Source organism: Bombina bombina, chromosome 4 (genome assembly GCF_027579735.1).
Source record: "Bombina bombina isolate aBomBom1 chromosome 4, aBomBom1.pri, whole genome shotgun sequence".
Lineage (NCBI taxonomy): Eukaryota > Metazoa > Chordata > Amphibia > Anura > Bombinatoridae > Bombina > Bombina bombina.
In genome coordinates, this window is record NC_069502.1 from 295,083,996 (window position 1) to 295,106,954 (window position 22,959).

At 40.8% G+C, this 22,959-nt stretch overlaps 1 protein-coding gene across 1 annotated transcript in view; it reads left to right on the top strand.

The window, feature by feature from the left end:
• LOC128656218 (phospholipid scramblase 2) overlaps positions 1-22,959 on the top strand; it is a 341,004-nt gene that overhangs the window by 42,332 nt on the left and 275,713 nt on the right. The window contains exon 3 of the mRNA XM_053710007.1: positions 3,157-3,369. Within this exon, the coding sequence (XP_053565982.1) occupies positions 3,157-3,369 (213 nt within the window). The remainder of the gene's footprint in view (positions 1-3,156; positions 3,370-22,959) is intronic.

Here is a 22,959-nt window from a genome sequence, read left to right on the forward strand (position 1 = left end):
CCCACTGAGACAACACTTCGAAACAAAGACTTGTTAATCTCTCTAAAACACCTATTCCTACCAGTGTTAGATGAACTAGAATCTGCACTGAAAGAACTACTGGCTAAAACGAGTTGGGAATCCCTTACGATCTTCCTCAAAATGGCGCCAACTTCCAGCAGAGCCACTTCATGATAATATCAGCGGGACTCTTGAGAAGCATCAACCAGCTCAACAGGAGAGATCACAGGAGCGGCTGATGTGGATGCAGTTACATAACTTAACTTTAATGGATCTCTGCTGCACAGCAAGCATTAAGGAAAAAGCTATCAAAGATACAGTGCTGTTCACCATACCGGCTAGCAATCCATCTATGTTACAGCGGGACTCTGGCACTTACTCCCATCAGATCCTGAACAACACAATCCCTCATGCTCTGTGCCAGCAGCATAGCAAACTATCAATCGGAGGATTGCGATTGCTGACGACTCAACTGCTGCACGTATCTGAAACGGAACCGCTTGCAGAGCCTGACAGCCTCAACTCATTGAAGGACAAGATACGATACATTTGCAGCACAGAGGAACTCCTGTTGCGGGATCTACTTACCTCATCTCCACTGCCCTCCATGTTCTCTAGACCGTATGCTGTCATGAACTTACTGGGAGCTACATCTGCACAGCTACATAGGAGAGGCATTGGCTGAGTTATTTAGTCTGCATTAGAAAAGGGCCTGCTGCTCTCCTTATGTTTGCCGATATTCTTGAGTGCTTAGGTTTATGGACGGATTAGAAAAACATAACACACCATACATAACAGGCTGACATAGTAATGGTGCTACTATAGTTTTAATTTGAACCAACCATGCAGTTCAGGTTCTCCTTCTCTCTCGTTTTGGGTTTGTTTTCCCCTTTTTTAATTTCAAGGCTAAATAATTGATTAACATACAGTTACATCTCACTATTTGAATATATGTAAGTTTCTTTTTTATGCAGAGATGTTGCAGAGGGTTTTGGTTATCTAACTGATTTGTAAAGCTGTCAAAGCACTCCTAACATACTAGCATAATTTTGCCACTGCTCTATTGGTGGAACGGACTGCAATCTGTTTTATTGTGTTGTTTAGCTATGCCACAGAACTATGCAATAGTGCCGATTTGCAAATCTAGGTACATATTTTTGAGGAAAAGAGAGAAAACACGGGTTTCTACATTCCATTGTGAACAGATCGTTAATCTATGACGATAGTTACTGTGGTATTGCATCTCAATACAAAGTGAAAGTCCACCTTCTTGAGTAAAGTTATACGATCTAGCAGCAACTTATTTTAAGAATGTGCTCTTCCTGACATATGCATGAAAACAAATGTGCTTCACCACTTTCCAGGTATCTATTTTCTTTTTCTTACTTTGTTTCTGCTACATCTTTAGGATTGTTCACAGTTCAGTGATTCCCCAGACAATGAGTCTAGTTATAACTGTTTTGTCTTGTTTTTATCTGTGTTTTTTTACTGTTTTAAAATGTGATTTTATTTGATTTTTATTTGATTATTACTAGTGCTTACTCTCCTTATTGTAGTGGAATGTTTTGTTATCACACTGTACACATATAGGGAAAATATCATACTGTAATACCCCCACATAAATCTAAATTTCGCACATTATAGGAATAAATGCCTATTTGTTTTAATCTACGCCTCATTCTACTAAAGACCATCAGATCTGGAGATATTGTCATACCCTCTCATCCTTATAAGATCTAGTTACCAGTAACAGCCTTACCTTGAAACATATTGCGACATGGGTAATGTTCTTTCTGTAATTTTCTGTACTAGAAATATCTAAGTAATACCCTTATGATGCTGAATAAATGTATTTTTTTTTTTATTATTTACCCCTCTAAAACAGTATGGCATACGCTAATGCTTGTGCATCCCTCTGGAATCACCCCACAGCCAATACTTATGCAATTATATAACAAATGTTCCCTACATTAATATAGATCCAATTGGCTTGAAATATGAACACCAAAGAAGACCTCTCATGCTTTATACACATAAGAGGCTTGGAAATATTGTAGAAATCACATAATGGTTAACTCTTAGAGATTTAATGGTACTACGCAGGCTTCTTGAACAATACGCATAAGATATCCCATAGATCGGTCACCCTATATAACAAATATCTATTTGAAAGTTTAGTTCAGATTTTACTTTGTAACTCATATTATAACTCAACCCGTTTAACACTCCCAAAGTATTACAATCCACTACAAACTTGATATCCTAAATGGGTGGGTATCTCCATATTTACTTTACAGGGTGACGTTTATTCCAAAAGGAGAATGTGCTAGTTACAATTTGTTTTGTTTGTTGATGTTTAGTTTTGTTATGTTTAATATATTAAAACCCCAACAGTGTGTACATATATTCTATAGATAACTGTTACCGAAATCATAGTAGAACTTAGACGATATTGTACCAGCTTAGCTTATCCAGTACTAGCACTTATTTAAACATGTCTGTTACTTACCCCTCTAAACACTGTAAGTTATGATACTATGCCCTGCGTGGCCCAATGTCAGGCAACTGGTATAATTGTATACATTGTTGGTTATAAATAAAAGTAAAAAAAAAGAAAGAGTTGTTATTTCTTTAAGTGGGCTGTGTTAATGAGCAAAACTATTTCATATACAAAGCTTAGCATAAAGGAGCAATTTCAGATACATTTTATACACTGCAGCTGGTTTAACATGTCATTGGAAGCAAATTAAAGGGATAACAATTTTACAGTAAGCCGTTCCTTTTTAAATTCATTTTTTGAGAACAAAACTGAAGCTCATCAAAAAAATAATTCACAATTATTGGGTAATTGTTCTCCTGCCTCTTGCCACTCTTAACAAAGGGGTGGGTTCCAACAACCATTGCTGTTTACAGACTAAATAAATAAAGTTATGATTATCAGATTCTGTAGTTCTTCACTCATAATTGGTGTGCCAATCTTGTGGTGGTAGTTTGGCTTTTGGGGCTAAGCATTCGGCTCTTCTCTCGAGGAGTGATTTGTTTTTTTGCTATAATAAGGATAGTGTTATGCTGACTGTCTTTAAAACAATTCTGTTTAGTTTTGTTGTGGGTTCAGTTCCACTGATCTTGAATATCCATATCCAAATCTATGTCCAGGTGACCCGGTTGCAATGAATCCTGGACCAGGGTTCCAGATTCCAGAAAATCCAGCCCAAGGATTTCCTCCTGCCGGGTACCCCACTCCTGGTTATCCTGGCTATCCTGCTTATCCTGGCTATCCTCCTCCTGATATGCAGCCCCCCTATGCATATGGTCAGGTTCCTCAGGGAGCATTCCAAGGTGGTCAGCATCCTCAGGGAGCATTTCAAGGTAAGGAACCACTGTTAAATGGCATAGAAGAAAAGAGACTTATATTATTTGACCTTTTTTGCAAAAATGATTTGCATTTAATCCTGACATAAATTATTGTGCATATTAAATTACTATTAAACATTATAAAATGTTGATAAAAGTAGAAGCTTTTTATTAAAGTGACATAAAACACAATCTATTTCATGATTCAGACTGTATTATCAGCTTAGCACAAATATTAAAGGGGAAATAAATTCAAAAATAAACTTTCAGGTTTCATGTAATTTTAAAATGACTTTCCAATTTACTTCTATTATCTAATTTGCTTTGTTTTGTTGGTATCCTTTTTGTTGAAACACCTACTGTAGGTAGGCTCAGGAGCAACAATGGACTCCTGGGAGCTAGCTGGTGATTCCTTCCTGCTCTTGACTCATACAGTGTATTACAACTAGCTGTCAGGAGCGCATTGCTGCTCCTGAGCCTACCTATTTATGTTTTTTAGCAAAGGATACCAAAAGGACAAAGCAAAATTGATGAAAGTAAATTTGAAAGCGGTTTTAAATTTGCATGAATCATGTAAGTTTTAAAGGGACACTAAACTGCTGTGCACTGCTATAAAAGAATAGTATCTACTCACCATGTTATTGCATTTCATCCTGTTCCTGCAGCTCTTTTCACATCGGTTTTCCTGTTTTAATAGCTTAAAGGTTCCAGATACTGATGTTCCACCTCTTTTTACTGGAGGTCGCCATCTTGGAGCTCAAGTTTTTTTCACAGTCTGCGACAGAAGCAGTGCACACTCACAGATCTGTAATATTGCACACTTTTTGACAGCTGTATCATTTGCTTGGTGTTAATTGACCAGCTCTAATGCACACTATTTGCATGATGCAATTAATCTCAATATGATGCTGAGCAATATCTAAATCGTACAAAGCTGCAATTTTTTTGTTATCAAAAAAAAAAAAAAAAGTCAGAAATGTTCTATCTGAATCATAAAAGAAAATGTTGGGCTTTACTATCCCTTTTAAAGGACCAGTCAACACAGTAGATTTGCATAATCAACAAATGCAAACTAACAAGACAATGCAATAGCACTTGGTCTGACCTTCAAATGAGTAGTAGATTTTTTTTTTTTCCTGACAATTCTAAAAGTTATGTCTATTTCAACTCCCCCTGTACCATGTGACAGCCATCAGCCAATCACAAATGCATACACGTTTTATTCTGTGAATTCTTGCACACGCTCAGTAGGAACTGGTGACTCAAAAACTTTAAATATAAAAAGACTGCACATTTTGTTAATGGAAGTAAATTGGAAAGTTGTTGAAAATTGCATGCTCTATCTGAATAATCAAAGTTTAATTTTGACTTGAGTGTCCCTTTAATATGTCATGTCAGTTACACAAATGCTCCAGTCCAGCAAAAGCACTTATCACTTCTCCAGGGGGGTCAGACCAAGAAGTGAGACATAACAGTTGTAAGGTGTGCACAGACATAACAGGTGGCACGAGCCACTGTTTTGAACAGTAAAATGTAATTTTTGATGCAAAATGTATGTTTAAAAATATTTTAATAAAATTTCAATATTTTATAAAGAAATTGTGATATTTGGATTTTTAAAAAAAGCACTCAACAATAATAAATAGCAATGCAGCAGCTGCAAAAATGTACAGCGCCTGCTTTGTATCATGCATCCTAACCTAAAGCACAATTGTAACAAAATTGACAATCTCATTGATATATAAATGCACACTGCGTCTGTCACAGGCTGTGAGAATACTTAAGCCCCAAGATGGCAGCCCCCAGTATGAAGAGGCGGCGCCTCAATATCTGGCGCCTTTAAAGTGATGGTAAACTTTGCGCTGATTGGAGAATAGCTCACAAAAAATATTACTATTGAAGTGGGTCTGTCGGGAGCGTGCCATATTAGAATGGAACGGCTAGATTAAAAAGTAAGTTAAACCGCATCTACATTATAAGTTATCAGTTAAAGTCCATATAAAATATCACTAGCTTTCAGATCTGATTATAAAAAGTGAAAAGTTTACCATCACTTTAAGCTATTAAAACGGTAAAACAGATTTGAAAAGAGCTACAGCAACTGGATGAAAAGCAATAACATGGTGAGTAGCTACTATTCTTTTGTACTTGTGCACAGCCGTTTAATGTCCCTTTTAATTTTGACTTTACTTTCCCATTTAAAGTTTTTACAAAACTGAAAATACCCAGTACCGTATTGAAGCTGACGTGTCACATTTTTGTTTTCTGGAGTATTTATTAAGGATTGCAAGGTATTTCACTGGCCTCTCCAAGTTTACTAAATCTAAATCTAAAACAACATTTAGAGGGACAGTCTTTTTTTTTTTTTTTTTTTGTTTAAAGAGATAGCTGTCGTCTTTACTACGCATTCCCTAGCTTTGCAAAGCCAACATTTTACATTGATATACTTTTATAACCTCTGTTTGCTTGTTTCTAAGCCCCTGTAGGCTGCTTTTCTTCTCAGTGCTTTTTATTTGCTTTTTAGATCTTGCACAACAGCCAGATAGTGATAGTTCATGTGTGCCATATAGATAACTATGGGCTCACTCCCGTGAAGAATAATAATGGTTATACAAGAACCAGCACTGATTGGCTAAAATGCAAGATTGTAAAAAGCACTGAGGTAAGGGGGCAGTTTGCAGGGGCATCATAGAGGTAAAAAGTATATTAATATAAGTGTTGGTTATGCAAAATCAGGGAATGGGTAAATAAAGGAATATCAATCTTTTTAAACAATAACTATTTTCAAGTAGACCGACCCTTTAATTTATCATGCATATGAAAGAGGAACAATTATGTTAGCTTAAACCCTTTTCTTGCCACAATATAGAATTAAGGTACAATATATTCAGGTAAGCGGCAGATAAATGTATTGCATTTGAAACAGCTGCAGGAACTCTCTTTGAAACGGTCTGGGTATTGATTTCTGCTGCTCCTAATGTTTGCATAGCTGCTTTTTTTTAAGACAATACTGCTGCACTGCTGCGGATAACAGTACTGTACTATCTTTCTAAGTGTACTATGTTTACAAAAGTATTACAAATATACAAAAATACCTTTTTAGCTTGCATGTATAAGCTGTATTATCAAATCCCCTCTTCAAAGTGTCCCATTTTAAAGATGCAAATATTCTGAAATCCAAACCTCTTACAGCCCCAAGCAGTTTGCATAAACATCTTTCTACCTGAATTGATATTTTCAATATAGGTGGCAGCTTCATCACCCATAAGCAGCTATTTCAGTTTGACAAACGTAAAGGAGTTTTTTGTAAACAATTTATTAAACTCCTAAAATTGAACATTTGGAATGCATTTAAGGGAAAATATTTTATCGTAGAATACCCCTTTATGTACTGTAGCAGTTTTATATTTTTAGACTGCTGTTACAGTATTTTGTGCAGGTTACAAGGAATGTAAAATAATGGTAAAAGTAGGTTTTAAATAAACATGATCATAAACAACAAGCTAGCTACACAGCTACATTACACAAGAGAAATTGCCCTTTTGTATTTTAACAGCCATATTTCAATTAGATACTTCAAGCTCCAAATAATAGAGAGAGAGAGGGCTATTAGCTAAAGCTATAAACTTGCACCAAATGACTTAAATTTTCCTACCCTATATCCAAGTAATTCCCTGCACTCTTGCTAATTACTGTTGTAAAGTCAATTGCTTACTGATTTGTTAATAGCCTCTATATAATCTTTTATACTTAAAGTAACATTGTACTCAGGCAAGCAGCATACACAAGTTGATTTCATTTAAAACTGGTGCAGAAATGCTCTTTTAAAAGGGCTGGACTCTCCCCTACCCCCACTGAGAGGTTAATTTTTTTTTTAAAATGTTTTTTTTTATACAGGTGGTGAGTCCACAAATTATTACTACTGTGAATTACTTTATCCTACCACTAGGATCCACTAAGATTCCCAAACCACAAGAGTTCTATAAAACCCCTCCCACCTCACAGGTTCCTTAGTCTTATCTTTGCCTCCACTGGAGGTGGTTGAAGATTGGATGTGCATTTGATTCTTTAGAGAGAGGAGTTCTCAGATTGCTTTGAGACCTGTTTTCCCTCAGAGTACAGTGTTTGTCAAAGGGATGTTTTTGGAATATTGGAAAAGACAAATATTTCACCAGTGGGGGTTTAGTCACAAGCCTTGCCATGGGGGTCACAGGGACTTGTCCTTTGCCTCGGCCTGTGGATTTGTCAATATACTAATATTCCAGTTCCTCTGCTGTTATGTTTCAGCACTGGCCTTGGCTTCCTACTGGTTTCCTCCAGTAGCAGAGTGCCTTTGGGTAAGTACTATATTTTTATTTAATGAATGAAGATGTTCATTTGATTCTACATTGAGAGGGGTTTTAGTCTATGTTGAGGCTTGTTTTCCCCTCGGAGTATGTTTGTCAGAGGGATGTATAGTTGGTGGCTCTTTTTTCACCTCATGGGAAAATTTGTCACAGACCTTCCATAATTGGTCGCAGGGACTTGTCTTTTGCCTCCATCTATGGATCTGCAATATACTCCTACACCATAACATCTGCTATGTTTCAGTACTAGTTTGGCGTTTTAGTGGTTCGCTGGTAGATTAGTACATGTTGGTAAGTATCATATTTCTCTTGTAAGGTGTATCCAGTCCACGGATCATCCATTACTTGTGGGATAGTCTCCTTCCCAACAGGAAGTTGCAAGAGGATCACCCACAGCAGAGCTGCTATATAGCTCCTCCCCTAACTGCCATATCCAGTCATTCTCTTGCAACTCTCGACAAGCATGGAGGTAGTAAAAGAGAAGTGGTGAAAAGTAACTGTTTTTTTTTCTTCAATCAAAAGTTTGTTATTTTTAAATGGTACCGGAGTTGTACTATTTTGTCACAGGCAGAAAATAGAAGAATCTGGCTGTGATCTCTATGATCTTAGCAGGTTGTAACTAAGATCCATTGCTGTTCTCACACATAACTGAAGAGAGAGGTAACTTCAGCTGGGGAATGGCGTGCAGGGTATCCTGCTATGAGGTATATGCAGTTAAAAAAATTTCTAGCGATGTAAATGCTAGAAATTGCTGCGGATACCAGATTTATGTAAGGTAAGCCATGAATACAGTGATTTAATAGCGACTGGTATCATGCTTACTCTCAGAGGTAATACTCTTTTAAATTTGAAATATAAAACGTTTGCCGGAATGTTTAAGCGTTTTTATATATGCTTTGGTGATAAAACTTTATTGGGGCCTAGTTTTTTCCACATGGCTGGCTTAAATTTGCCTAGAAACAGTTTCCTGAGGCTTTCCACTGGTTTAACATGAGTGGGAGGGGCCTAATTTAGCGCTTAATTGCGCAGTAAAAATTACAGACTGAGCATCCAGCTTTCCTCAAGGAGTCCCCTGAATGCTATAGGACATCTCTAAAGGGCTCTTGGGCTTTCCAAAGTCGTTTGTTGGGAAGGTAGGGACACAGCAGAGCTGTGGCAGTTTGTTGTGACTGTTAAAAAAAAAAAAAAGTCTAGTTTTTTTTAATCTGTTTTTTGAACTAAGGGGTTAATCATCCATTTGCAAGTGGGTGCAATGCTCTGTTAGCTTATTATACACACTGTAAAAATTTTGTTTGATTTACTGCCTTTTTTCACTGTTTTTCAAATTCTGACAAAATTTGTTTCTCTTAAGGCACAGTACCGTTTTTATTTTTTGCTTGTTAACTTGATTTAAAGTGTTTTCCAAGCTTGCTGGTCTCATTGCTAGTCTGTTTAAACATGTCTGACATAGAGGAAACTCCTTGTTCATTAGGTTTAGAAGCCATGGTGGAACACCCTCTTAGAATGTGTACCAAATGTACTGATTTCACTTTAAGTAATAAAGATCATATTCTGTCTTTAAAAAATGTATCAACAGAGGAATCTGACGAGGGGGAAGTTATGCCGACTAACTCGCCCCACGTGTTAGACCCTTTGACTCCCGCTCAAGGGACTCGCGCTCAAATGGTGCCAAGTACATCTAGGGCGCCCATAGCGTTTACTTTACAAGACATGGCGGCGGTCATGGATAATACACTGTCAGCGGTATTATCCAGACTACCTGGGTTTAGAAAGCGAGACAGCTCTGGAGTTAGAAGAAATACAGAGCATACTGATGCTTTAAGAGCTATGTCTGATACTCCCTCACAATATGCAGAAGCTGAGGAAGGAAAGCTTCTTTCTGTGGGTGTTTCTGACTCAGGGAAGATGATTCAACCTGATTCTGACATGTCTACATTTAAATTTAAGCTTGAACACCTTTGCGTATTGCTCAGGGAGGTTTTAGCTGCTCTGAATGACTGTGATACAATTGCAGTGCCAGACAAATTGTGTAGATTGGATAAATACTATGCAGTGCCGGTGTGTACTGATGTTTTTCCAATACCTAAAAGGTTTTCAGAAATTATTACTAAGGAATGGGATAGACCAGGTGTGCCGATCTCTCCCTCTCCTATTATTAAGAAAATGTTTCCAATAGATGCCACCACACGGGACTTATGGGACAGTCCCTAAGGTGGAGGGAGCAGTTTCTACCCTAGCGAAGCGTACTACTATCCCTGTCGAGGACAGTTGTGCTTTCTCAGATCCAATGGATAAAAAGTTAGAGGGTTACCTTAAGAAAATGTTTATTCAACAAGGTTTTATTCTACAGCCCCTTGCATGCATTGCCCCAGTCGCTGCTGCTGCGGCTTTCTGGTTTGAGTCTCTGGAAGAGGCTTTACAGGTAAAGACTCCATTGGATGACATACTTGACAAGCTTAGAGCACTTAAGCTAGCCAATTCTTTTGTTTCTAATGCCATTGTTCATTTGACTTAACTAACGGCTTAGAATTCTGGTTTTGCTATACAGGCGTGCAGGGCGCTATGGCTTAAATCATGGTCAGCTGACGTCACTTCAAAGTCTAAGCTGCTTATCATTCCCTTCAAGGGATAAACCCTATTCGGGCCTGGTTTGAAGGAGATCATTTCTGATATCACTGGAGGAAAAGGTCATGCCCTTCCTCAGGATAGGTCCAAATCAAGGGCCAAACAGACTAATTTTCGTGCCTTTCAAAACTTCAATTCAAAACAAGAGGGAACTTTTGCTCAGTCCAAGTCGGTCTGGACACCTAACCAGACCTGGAACAAAGGTAAGCAGGCCAAAAAGCCTGCTGCTGCCTCTAAGACAGCATGAAGGATTGGCCCCCTACTGGTAACGGATCTAGTAGGGGGCAGACTTTCGCTCTTCGCCCAGGCTTGGGCAAGAGATGTCCAGGATCCCTGGGCATTGGAAATAATATCCCAGGGATATCTTCTGGACTTCAAAGCTTCCCCTCCAAAAGGGAGATTTCACCTTTCACAATTATCTGCAAACCAGATAAAGAGAGAGGCATTCTTACACTGTGTTCAAGACCTCCTAGTTATGGGAGTGATCTGTCCAGTTCCACAGACGGAACAGGGACAGGGCTTTAATTCAAATTTGTTTGTGGTTCCCAAAAAAGAAGGAACCTTCAGACCAATTTTGGATCTCAAGATCTTAAACTAATTCCTCAGAGTTCCATCATTCAAGATGGAGACTATTCGTACCATCCTACCTATGATCCAGGAGGGTCAATATATGACTACAGTGGATTTAAAGGGCCAGTAACCCCACCAAATAAGGTTATATAATAATGCACACAGTGCAGAATTATATAACTTTAGCCTAGCGTCACGTTTCTTAAGCAGCGTATAGCAAAGATATTTAGCTACGATAATCTATTTTTCAGAACGCCGCTCCTGGTTCTACTGAGTGGGTCTGTTTTTTACCTAAGCGCATCGGGCACGCTGTCTAGTCACAGCACGCCCGATCGCGCCATTAAACTGAATGTGCTCGCTCCCGCTCGGGTATGGTAGCGAGAGCGAGCTACATTCAGTTTAATGGCGCGATCGGGCGTGCTGTGACTAGACAGCGTGCCCGATGCGCTTAGGTAAAAAACAGACCCGCTCAGTAGAACCAGGAGCGGCGTTCTGAAAAATAGATTATCGTAGCTAAATATCTTTGCTATACGCTGCTTAAGAAACGTGACGCTAGGCTAAAGTTATATAATTCTGCACTGTGTGCATTATTATATAACCTTATTTGGTGGGGTTACTGGCCCTTTAAAGGATGCTTATCTTCACATTCCGATACACAAAGATCATCATCGGTTTCTCAGGTTTGCCTTCCTAGACAGGCATTACCAGTTTGTAGCTCTTCCCTTTGGATTAGCTACAGCCCCACAAATCTTTACGAAGGTTCTGGGGTCACTTCTGGCGGTTCTAAGACCGCGGGGCATAGCAGTGGCCCCTTATTTAGACGACATCCTGATACAGGCGTCAAAAATTTCCAAATTGCCAAGTCTCATACGGACATAGTTCTGGCATTTCTGAGGTTGCATGGGTGGAAAGTGAACGAAGGAAAGGGTTCTCTATCCCCTTTCACAAGAGTTTCCTTCCTAGGAACTCTGATAGATTCTGTAGAAATGAAGATTTACCTGACAGAGGCCAGGTTATCAAAACTTCTAATTTCCTGCTGTGTTCTTTATTCCACTTCTCGCCCCTCGGTGGCTCAGTGTATGGAAGTAATCGGCTTAATGGTAGTGGCAATGGACATAGTGCCATTTGCACGCCTACATCTCAGACCGCTGCAACTCTGCATGCTCAGTCAGTGGAATGGGGATTACACAGATTTGTCCCCTCTACTAAATCTGGATCAAGAGACCAGGGATTCTCTTCTCTGGTGGCTATCTCGGGTCCATCTGTCCAAAGGTATGACCTTTCGCAGGCCAGATTGGACAATTGTAACGACAGATCCCAGCCTTCTAGGCTGGGGGGCAGTCTGGAACTCCCTGAAGGCTCAGGGATCGTGGACTCAGGAGGAGACACTCCTTCCAATAAACGTTCTGGAACTGAGAGCGATATTCAATGCTCTTCAGGCTTGGCCTCAGCTAGCGACAATGAGATTCATCAGATTTCAGTCGGACAACATCACGACTGTGGCTTACATCAACCATCAAGGGGGAACAAGGAGTTCCCTAGCGATGTTAGAAGTCTCAAAGATAATTCGCTGGGCAGAGATTCACTCTTGCCACCTATCAGCTATCCATATCCCAGGTGTAGAGAACTGGGAGGCGGATTTTCTAAGTCGTCAGACTTTTTATCCGGGGGAGTGGGAATTCCATCCGGAGGTGTTTGCCCAATTGATTCATCGTTGGGGCAAACTGGATCTCATGGCGTCTCGCCAGAACGCCAAGCTTCTTTGTTACGGATCCAGGTCCAGGGATCCCAAGGCGACGCTGATAGATGCTCTAGCAGCACCTTGGTCTTTCAACCTGGCTTATGTGTTTCCACCGTTTCCTCTGCTCCCTCGTCTGATTGCCAAAATCAAGCAGGAGAGAGCATCGGTGATTTTGATAGCGCCTGCGTGGCCACGCAGGACTTGGTATGCAGATCTGGTGGACATGTCATCCTTTCCACCATGGACTCTGCCGCTGAGACAGGACCTTCTACTTCAAGGTCCTTTCAACCATCCAAATCTAATTTCTCTGAGACTGACTGCCTGGAGATTGAACGCTTGATTTTATCAAAGCGTGGCTTCTCAGAGTCAGTCATTGATACCTTAATTCAGGCACGAAAGCCTGTCACCAGGAAAATCTATCATAAGATATGGCGTAAATATCTTTATTGGTGTGAATCCAAGGGTTACTCATGTTGTAAAGTCAGGATTCCCAGGATATTATCTTTTCTCCAAGAAGGATTGGAAAAAGGATTGTCAGCTAGTTCCTTAAGGGGACATATTTCTGCTCTGTCTATTCTTTTGCACAAGCGTCTGGCAGATGTTCCAGACGTTCAGGCATTTTGTCAGGCTTTAGTTAGAATCAAGCCTGTGTTTAAACCTGTTGCTCCGCCATGGAGCTTAAATTTGGTTCTTAAAGTTCTTCAAGGAGTTCCGTTTGAACCTCTTCATTCCATAGATATCAAACTTTTATCTTGGAAAGTTCTTTTTTTTGGTAGCTATTTCCAAGTTATCTGCCTTACAATGTGATTCTCCTGATCTGATCTTACAGGAGATATCCACATCTTTATGTGAGATTCTTCTTAGTTTTCAGTATTACAATGTGATTCTCCTTATCTGATCTTCCATGCAGATAAGGTAGTTCTGCGTACCAAACCTGGGTTTTTACATAAGGTGGTATCTAATAAGAATATCAATCAGGAGATTGTTGTTCCATCATTGTGTCCTAATCCTTCTTCAAAGAAGGAACGTCTATTACACAATCTTGACGTGGTTTGTGCTTTAAAATATTATTTACAAGCTACTAAAGATTTTCGTCAAACATCTGCTTTGTTTGTTGTCTACTCTGGACAGAGGAGAGGCCAAAAGGCTTCGGCAACCTCTCTTTCGTTTTGGCTAAGAAGCATCATCCGCTTAGCTTATGAGACTGCTGGCCAGCAGCCTCCTGAAAGGATTACAGCTCATTCTACTAGAGCTGTGGCTTCCACATGGGCCTTTAAAAATGAGGCTTCTGTTGAACAGTTTTGCAAGGCGGCGACTTGGTCTTCGCTTCATACCTTTTCAAAATTCTATAAATTTGATACTTTTGCTTCTTCGGAGGCTATTTTTGGGAGAGAGGTTTTACCGGCAGTGGTACCTTCCGTTTAAGTACCTGCCTTGTCCCTCCCTTCATCCGTGTACTTTAGCTTTGGTATTGGTATCCCACAAGTAATGGATGATCCGTGGACTGGATACACCTTACAAGAGAAAACATAATTTATGCTTACCTGATAAATTTATTTCTCTTGTGGTGTATCCAGTACACGGCCCGCCCTGTCATTTTAAGGCAGGTATTTTTTAACTTTAAACTACAGTCACCACTGCACCCTATGGTTTCTCCTTTCTCTGCTTGTCTTCGGTCGAATGACTGGATATGGCAGTTAGGGGAGGAGCTATATAGCAGCTCTGCTGTGGGTGATCCTCTTGCAACTTCCTGTTGGGAAGGAGAATATCCCACAAGTAATGGATGATCCGTGGACTGGATACACCACAAGAGAAATAAATTTATCAGGTAAGCATAAATTATGTTTTTGCTTCTGAGACTGCTGGACAGCAGCCTCCTGCCCGAATTACGGCTCATTTCACTAGGGCTGTGGCTTCCTCATGGGCATTCAAGAATGATGCTTCTGTTGAAAAGATTTGCAAAGCTGCAACTTGGTCGTCTCTTCACACTTTTTCCAAATTTTCCAAATTCAATACTTTTGCCTCATCTGAGGCTGTTTTTGGGAGGAAAGTTCTTCAAACAGTGGTGCCTTCCGTTTAGGTTCCCTGTCTTGTCCCTCCTGTTTCATCCGTGTACTATAGCTTTGGTATTGTATCCCACAATTAAGGATGAAATCCGTGGACTCATCATATCTTGTAAAAGAAAAGGGAAATTTATTCTTACCTGATAAATTTGTTTCTTTTACGATACGATGAGTCCACGGCCCACCCTGTTTTTTTTTTAAGACGGTGTTCTCTTGTTAAGTGTATCCAGTCCACGGATCATCCATTACTTGTGGGATATTCTCCTTCCCAACAGGAAGTTGCAAGAGGATCACTCACAGCAAAGCTGCTATATAGCTCCTCCCCTCGCTGCCATATCCAGTCATTCTCTTGCAACTCTCAACAAAGATGGAAGTAGTAAGAGGAGAGTGGTGTATTATAGTTAGTTTTTTAACTTCAATCAAAAGTTTGTTATTTTTAAATGGTACCGGAGTGTACGGTTTTATCACAGGCAGCATTATAAGAAGAATCTGCCTGTGAATCTATGATCTTAGCAGAAGTAACTAAGATCCACTGCCGTTCTCACATATTCTTAGGAGTGAGGTAACTTCAGAGGGGGAATGGCGTGCAGGTTTTCCTGCAATAAGGTATGTGCAGTTAACATATTTCAGGGGATAGAATTGGCTAGAAAAATGCTGCTGATACCGGATTAATGTAAGTTAAGCCTAAATGCAGTGATTTAATAGCGACTGGTATCAGGCTTATTAACAGAGATACATACTCTTATAAAAATGTAATATAAAACGTTTGCTGGCATGTTTAATCGTTTTTATATATGTTTGGTGACAAAATTTATTGGGGCCTAGTTTTTTTCCACATGGCTGGCTTGATTTTTGCCTAGAAACAGTTTCCTGAGGCTTTCCACTGTTGTAATATGAGTGGGAGGGGCCTATTTCTCTTAAGTTTATCCAGTCCACGGATCATCCATTACTTGTGGGATATTCACCTTCCCAACAGGAAGTTGCAAGAGGATCACCCACAGCAGAGCTGCTATATAGCTCCTCACTGCCATATCCAGTCATTCTCTTGCAACTCTCAACTAAGATGGAGGTCGTAAGAGGACTGTGGTGTTTTATACTTAGTTTATTTCTTCAATCAAAAGTTTGTTATTTTTAAATGGTACCGGAGTGTACTGTTTATCTCAGGCAGTATTTAGAAGAAGAATCTGCCTGCGTTTTCTATGATCTTAGCAGAAGTAACTAAGATCCTTTGCTGTTCTCACATATTCTGAGGAGTGAGGTAACTTCAGAGGGGGAATAGCGTGCAGGTTTTCCTGCAATAAGGTATGTGCAGTTAAAATATTTTTCTAGGGATGGAATTTGCTAGAAAATGCTGCTGATACCGAAGTAATGTAAGTAAAGCCTTAAATGCAGTGATAGCGACTGGTATCAGGCTTATTAATAGAGATACATACTCTTTTATAAAAGTGTATTTTAAAACGTTTGCTGGCATGTTTAATCGTTTTTTACATATGTTTGGTGACAAAACTTATTGGGGACTAGTTTTTTCCACATGACTGGCTTGAATTTTGCCTAGAAACAGTTCCCTGAGGCTTCCCACTGTTGTAATATGAGTGGGAGGGGCCTATTTTGGCGTTTTTTTTTGCACAGCAAAAATTACAGACACAGACATCTAGCTTCTTCCTGCATGATCCAGGACTTCTCTGAAGGGCTCAAAAGGCTTCAAAAGTCGTATTGAGGGAGGTAAAAAGCCACAGTAGAGCTGTGGCAGTTGTGACTATTTAAAAAACGTTTTTGTCATTTGTTATTCCGTTTTTGGTATTAAGGGGTTAATCATCCATTTGCAAGTGGGTGCAATGCTCTCCTAACTTATTACATACACTGTAAAAATTTTGTTAGTGTTACTGCATTTTTTCACTGTTATTTCAAAATTTGGGAAAATTTGTGTTTCTTAAAGGCGCAGTAACGTTTTTTTATATTGCTTGTAAACTTGTTTTAAAGTGTTTTCCAAGCTTGCTAGTCTCATTGCTAGTCTGTTTAAAAATATCTTTATTGGTGTGAATCCAAGAGTTACTCATGGAGTAAGGTTAGGATTCCTAGGATATTGTCCTTTCTCCAAGAGGGTTTGGACAAAGGCTTATCAGCTAGTTCTTTAAAAGGACAGATCTCTGCTCTGTCCTTTTGCACAAGCGTCTGGCAGAAGTTCCAGACGTCCAGGCATTTTGTCAGGCTTTGGTTAGGATTAAGCCTGTGTTTAAAACTGTTGCTCCCCTTGGAGCTTAAACTTGGTTCTTAAAGTTCTTCAGGGAGTTCCGTTTGAACCCCTTCATTCCATTGATATTAAACTTTTATCTTGGAAAGTTCTGTTTTTGATGGCTATTTCCTCGGCTCGAAGAGTCTCTGAGTTATCTGCCTTACATTGTGATTCTCCTTATCTGATTTTTCATTCAGACAAGGTAGTTCTGTGTACCAAACCGGGGTTTTTACCTAAGGTGGTTTCTAACAGGAATATCAATCAAGAGATTGTTGTTCCATCATTGTGTCCTAATCCTCCTTCAAAGAAGGAACGTCTTTTGCATAATCTGGACTTACAGGCTACTAAAGATTTTCGTCAAACATCTGCCCTGTTTGTCGTTTACTCTGGACAGAGGAGAGGTCAAAAAGCTTCGGCAACCTCTCTCTCCTTTTGGCTTCGGAGCATAATACGCTTAGCCTATGAGACTGTTGGATAGCAGCCCCCTGAAAGGATTACAGCTGATTCTAGAGCTGTGGCTTCCACCTGGGCCTTTAAAAATGAGGCCTCTGTTGAACAGATTTGCAAGGCTGCGACTTGGTCTTCGCTTCACACCTTTTCAAAATTTTACAAATTTGACACTTGCTTCTTCGGAGGCTGTTTTTGGGAGAGAGGTTCTACAGGCAGTGGTTCCTTCCGCTTAATCCTGCCTTGTCCCTCCCATCATCCGTGTACTTTAGCTTTGGTATTGGTATCCCACAAGTAATGGATGATCCGTGGACTGGATACACTTAACAAGTCCACGGCCCGCAATGTCCTTTTTAAGGCAGGTCTAAATTTTAATTAAACTACAGTCACCACTGCACCCTATGGTTTCTCCTTTCTTGGCTTGTTTCGGTCGAATGACTGGATATGGCAGTGAGGGGAGGAGCTATATAGCAGCTCTGCTGTGGGTGATCCTCTTGCAACTTCCTGTTGGGAAGGAGAATATCCCACAAGTAATGGATGATCTGTGGACTGGATACACTACAAGAGAAATAAATTTATCAGGTAAGCATAAATTATGTTTTTAGCGCTTTTCTGCGCAGCTAGAATTACAGACTGAGACACTCTGCTTCCTTCTGCATGATACAGGACATCTCTGAAGGGCTCAAAAGGCTTCAAAAGTCGTGTTTGAGGAGGGTAACAACCACAGTAGACCTGTGGCAGTTATTGTGACTGTGTTTAAAAACGTTTTTGTCATTTATTATTCCGTTTTTGGTATTAAGGGGTTAATCATCCATTTGCAAGTGGGTGCAATGCCCTGCTGACTTGTTACATACACTGTAAAAATTTTGTTTGTGTAACTGCCTTTTTTCACTGTTATTTCAAATTTTGTCAATTTGTTTCTCTTAAAGGCACAGTAACGTTTTTTTATATTGCTTGTTAACTTGATTCAAAGTGTTTTCCAAGCTTGCTAGTCTCATTGCTAGTCTGTACAAACATGTCTGACACAGAGGACACTACTTGTTCATTATGTTTAAAAGCCATGGTGGAGCCCCATAGGAGAATGTGTACTAAATGTATTGATTTCACCTTAAACAGTAAAGATCAGTCTTTATCTATAAAAGAATTATCACCAGAGGGTTCTGTCGAGGGGGAAGTTATGCTGACTAACTCTCCCCACGTGTCGGACCCTTCGCCTCCCGCTCAAGGGACGCACGCTAATATGGCGCCAAGTACATCAGGGACGCCCATAGCGATTACTTTGCAGGACATGGCTGCAATCATGAATAATACCCTGTCAGAGGTATTATCCAGATTGCCTGAATTAAGAGGCAAGCGCGATAGCTCTGGGGTTAGACGAGATACAGAGCGCGTAGATGCTGTAAGAGCCATGTCTGATACTGTGTCACAATATGCAGAACCTGAGGACGGAGAGCTTCAGTCTGTGGGTGACGTCTCTGAATCAGGGAGACCTGATTCAGAGATTTCTAATTTTAAATTTAAGCTTGAGAACCTCCGTGTATTGCTTGGGGAGGTATTAGCTGCTCTGGATGACTGTGACACAATTGCAGTGCCAGAGAAATTGTGTAGGCTGGATAAATACTATGCAGTGCCGGTGAGTACTGATGTTTTTCCAATACCTAAAAGGCTTACAGAAATTATTAGTAAGGAGTGGGATAGACCCGGTGTGCCCTTTTCCCCACCTCCTATATTTAGAAAAATGTTTCCAATAGATGCCACTACACGGGACTTATGGCAGACAGTCCCTAAGGTGGAGGGAGCAGTTTCTACTTTAGCAAAGCGTACCACTATCCCGGTTGAGGACAGTTGTGCTTTTTCAGATCCAATGGATAAAAAATTAGAGGGTTACCTTAAGAAAATGTTTATTCAACAAGGTTTTATTTTACAGCCCCTTGCATGCATTGCGCCTGTCACTGCTGCGGCGGCGTTCTGGTTTGAGGCCCTGGAAGAGGCCATCCATACAGCTCCATTGACTGAAATTATTGACAAGCTTAGAACACTTAAGCTAGCTAACTCATTTGTTTCTGATGCCATTGTTCATTTGACTAAACTAACAGCTAAGAATTCCGGATTCGCCATCCAGGCGCGTAGGGTGCTATGGCTTAAATCCTGGTCAGCTGATGTGACTTCAAAGTCTAAATTACTCAACATTCCTTTCAAGGGGCAGACCTTATTCGGGCCTTTCGAAATTTCAAGGCAGGTGCGGCATCAACTTCCTCTGCTTCAAAACAAGAGGGAACTTTTGCTCAATCCAAGCAGGCCTGGAAACCTAACCAGTCCTGGAACAAGGGTAAGCAGGCCAGAAAGCCTGCTGCTGCCTCTAAGACAGCATGAAGGAGCGGCCCCCTATCAGACAACGGATCTAGTAGGGGGCAGACTCTCTCTCTTCGCCCAGGCGTGGGCAAGAGATGTTCAGGATCCCTGGACGTTGGAGATCATATCTCAGGGATATCTTCTGGATTTCAAAGCTTCTCCACAAGGGAGATTTCACCTTTCAAGATTATCTGCAAACCAGATAAAGAAAGAGGCATTCCTAAGCTGTGTACAAGACCTCCTTATAATGGGGGTGATCCATCCAGTTCCGTGGACGGAACAAGGAAAGGGGTTTTATTCAAATCTGTTTGTGGTTCCCAAAAAAGAGGGAACCTTCAGACCAATTTTGGATCTAAAGATCCTGAACAAATTCAAGATGGAAACTATTCGAACCATTTTACCCATGATCCAAGAGGGTCAGTACATGACCACAGTGGACTTAAAGGATGCCTACCTTCACATTCCGATTCACAAGAATCATCATCGGTTCCTGAGATTTGCCTTTCTAGACAGGCATTACCAATTTGTAGCTCTTCCCTTCGGGTTGGCTACAGCCCCAAGAATTTTCCCAAAGGTTCTGGGCTCTCTTCTGGCGGTTCTAAGACCGCGAGGCATAGCGGTGGCTCCTTATCTAGACGACATCCTGATACAGGCGTCAAGCTTTCAAATTGCCAAGTCTCATACAGAGATAGTTCTGGCATTTCTGAGGTCGCATGGGTGGAAAGTGAACGAAGAAAAGAGTTATCTATCTCCTCTTAAAAGGGTTTCCTTCCTAGGGACTCTAATAGATTCTATAGAGATGAAAATTTACCTGACGGAGTCCAGGTTATCAAAACTTTTAAATGCTTGCCGTGTTCTTCACTCCATTCCGCGCCCCACGGTGGCTCAGTGCATGGAAGTAATCGGCTTAATGGTAGCGGCAATGGACATAGTGCCATTTGCGCGCCTGCATCTCAGACCGCTGCAATTATGCATGCTCAGTCAGTGGAATTTGGATTACTCAGATTTGTCCCCTCTACTAAATCTGGATCAGGAAACCAGAGATTCTCTTCTCTGGTGGTTATCTCGGGTCCATCTGTCCAAGGGTATGACCTTTCGCAGACCAGATTGGACAATTGTTACAACAGATGCCAGCCTTCTAGGTTGGGGTGCAGTCTGGAACTCCCTGAAGGCTCAGGGTTCATGGACTCAGGAGGAGAAACTCCTCCCAATAAATATTCTGGAGTTAAGAGCAATATTCAATGCTCTTCTAGCTTGGCCTCAGTTAGCAACACTGAGGTTCATCAGATTTCAATCGGACAACATCACGACTGTGGCTTACATCAACCATCAAGGGGGAACAAGGAGTTCCCTAGCGATGTCAGAAGTCTCCAAAATAATTCGCTGGGCAGAGACTCACTCTTGCCACCTATCAGCTATCCATATCCCAGGTGTAGAGAACTGGGAGGCGGATTTTCTAAGTCGTCAGACTTTTCATCCGGGGGAGTGGGAACTCCATCCGGAGGTGTTTGCTCAATTTGTTCTCCGTTGGGGCAAACCAGAATTGGATCTCATGGCGTCTCGCCAGAACGCCAAGCTTCCTTGTTACGGATCCAGGTCCAGGGACCCAGAAGCGGCACTGATAGATGCTCTAGCAGTGCCTTGGTTCTTCAACCTGGCTTATGTGTTTCCACCGTTTCCTCTGCTCCCTCGTCTGATTGCCAAAATCAAACAGGAGAGAGCATCGGTGATATTGATAGCGCCTGCGTGGCCACGCAGGACCTGGTATGCAGACCTAGTGGACATGTCATCCTTTCCACCATGGACTCTGCCTCTGAGACAAGACCTTTTAATACAAGGTCCTTTCAATCATCCGAATCTACTTTCTCTGAGACTGACTGCATGGAGATTGAACGCTTGATCCTATCAAAGCGTGGCTTCTCTGAGTCAGTAATTGATACCTTAATACAGGCACGAAAGCCTGTCACCAGGAAAATTTACCACAAGATGGCGTAAATATCTTCATTGGTGTGAATCCAAGAATTACTCCTGGAGTAGGGTTAGGATTCCTAGGATATTGTCCTTCCTCCAAGAGGGTTTGGACAAAGGACTATCAGCTAGTTCTTTAAAGGGACAGATTTCTGCTCTGTATTCTTTTACACAAGCGTCTGGCAGAAGTTCCAGACGTTCAGGCATTTTGTCAGGCTTTAGTTAGAATTAAGCCTGTGTTTAAACCTGTTGCTCCTCCATGGAGCTTAAACTTGGTTCTTAAAGTTCTTCAAGGGGTTCCGTTTGAACCCCTTCATTCTATTGATATCAAACTTCTTTCATGGAAAGTTCTTTTTCTGATGGCTATTTCCTCAGCTCGAAGAGTCTCTGAGTTATCTGCCTTACATTGTGATTCTCCTTATCTGATCTTTCATTCAGATAAAGTTGTTCTGCGTACAAAACCTGGATTTTTACCTAAGGTGGTTTCTAACAAGAATATCAATCAAGAGATTGTTGTTCCATCATTATGTCCTAATCCTTCTTCAAAGAAGGAACGTCTTTTGCATAATCTTGACGTAGTCCGTGCCTTGAAGTTTTACTTACAGGCTACTAAAGATTTTCGCCAAACATCTAACCTGTTTGTTGTTTACTCTGGACAGAGGAGAGGTCAAAAGGCCTTGGCAACCTCTTTCTTTTTGGCTTCGGAGTATAATCCGTTTAGCCTATGAGACTGCTGGACTGCAGCCTCCTGAAAGGATTGCAGCTCATTCTACTAGATCTGTGGCTTCCACCTGGGCCTTTAAAAATGAGGCCTCTGTTGAACAGATTTGCAAGGCTGCGACTTGGTCTTCGCTTCATACTTTTTCCAAATTTTAAAAATTTGATACTTTTGCTTCTTCGGAGGCTGTTTTTGGGAGAAAGGTTCTACAGGCAGTGGTTCCTTCCGTTTAAGTTCCTGCCTTGTCCCTCCCATCATCCATGTACTTTAGCTTTGGTATTGGTATCCCACAAGTAATGGATGATCCGTGGACTGGATACACTTAACAAGAGAAAACATAATTTATGCTTACCTGATAAATTTATTTCTCTTGTAGTGTATCCAGTCCACGGCCCGCCCTGTCCTTTTAAGGCAGGTCTAAATTTTTAATTAAACTACAGTCACCAGTGCACCCTGTGGTTTTTCCTTTCTCGGCTTGTTTCGGTCGAATGACTGGATATGGCAGTGAGGGGAGGAGCTATATAGCAGCTCTGCTGTGGGTG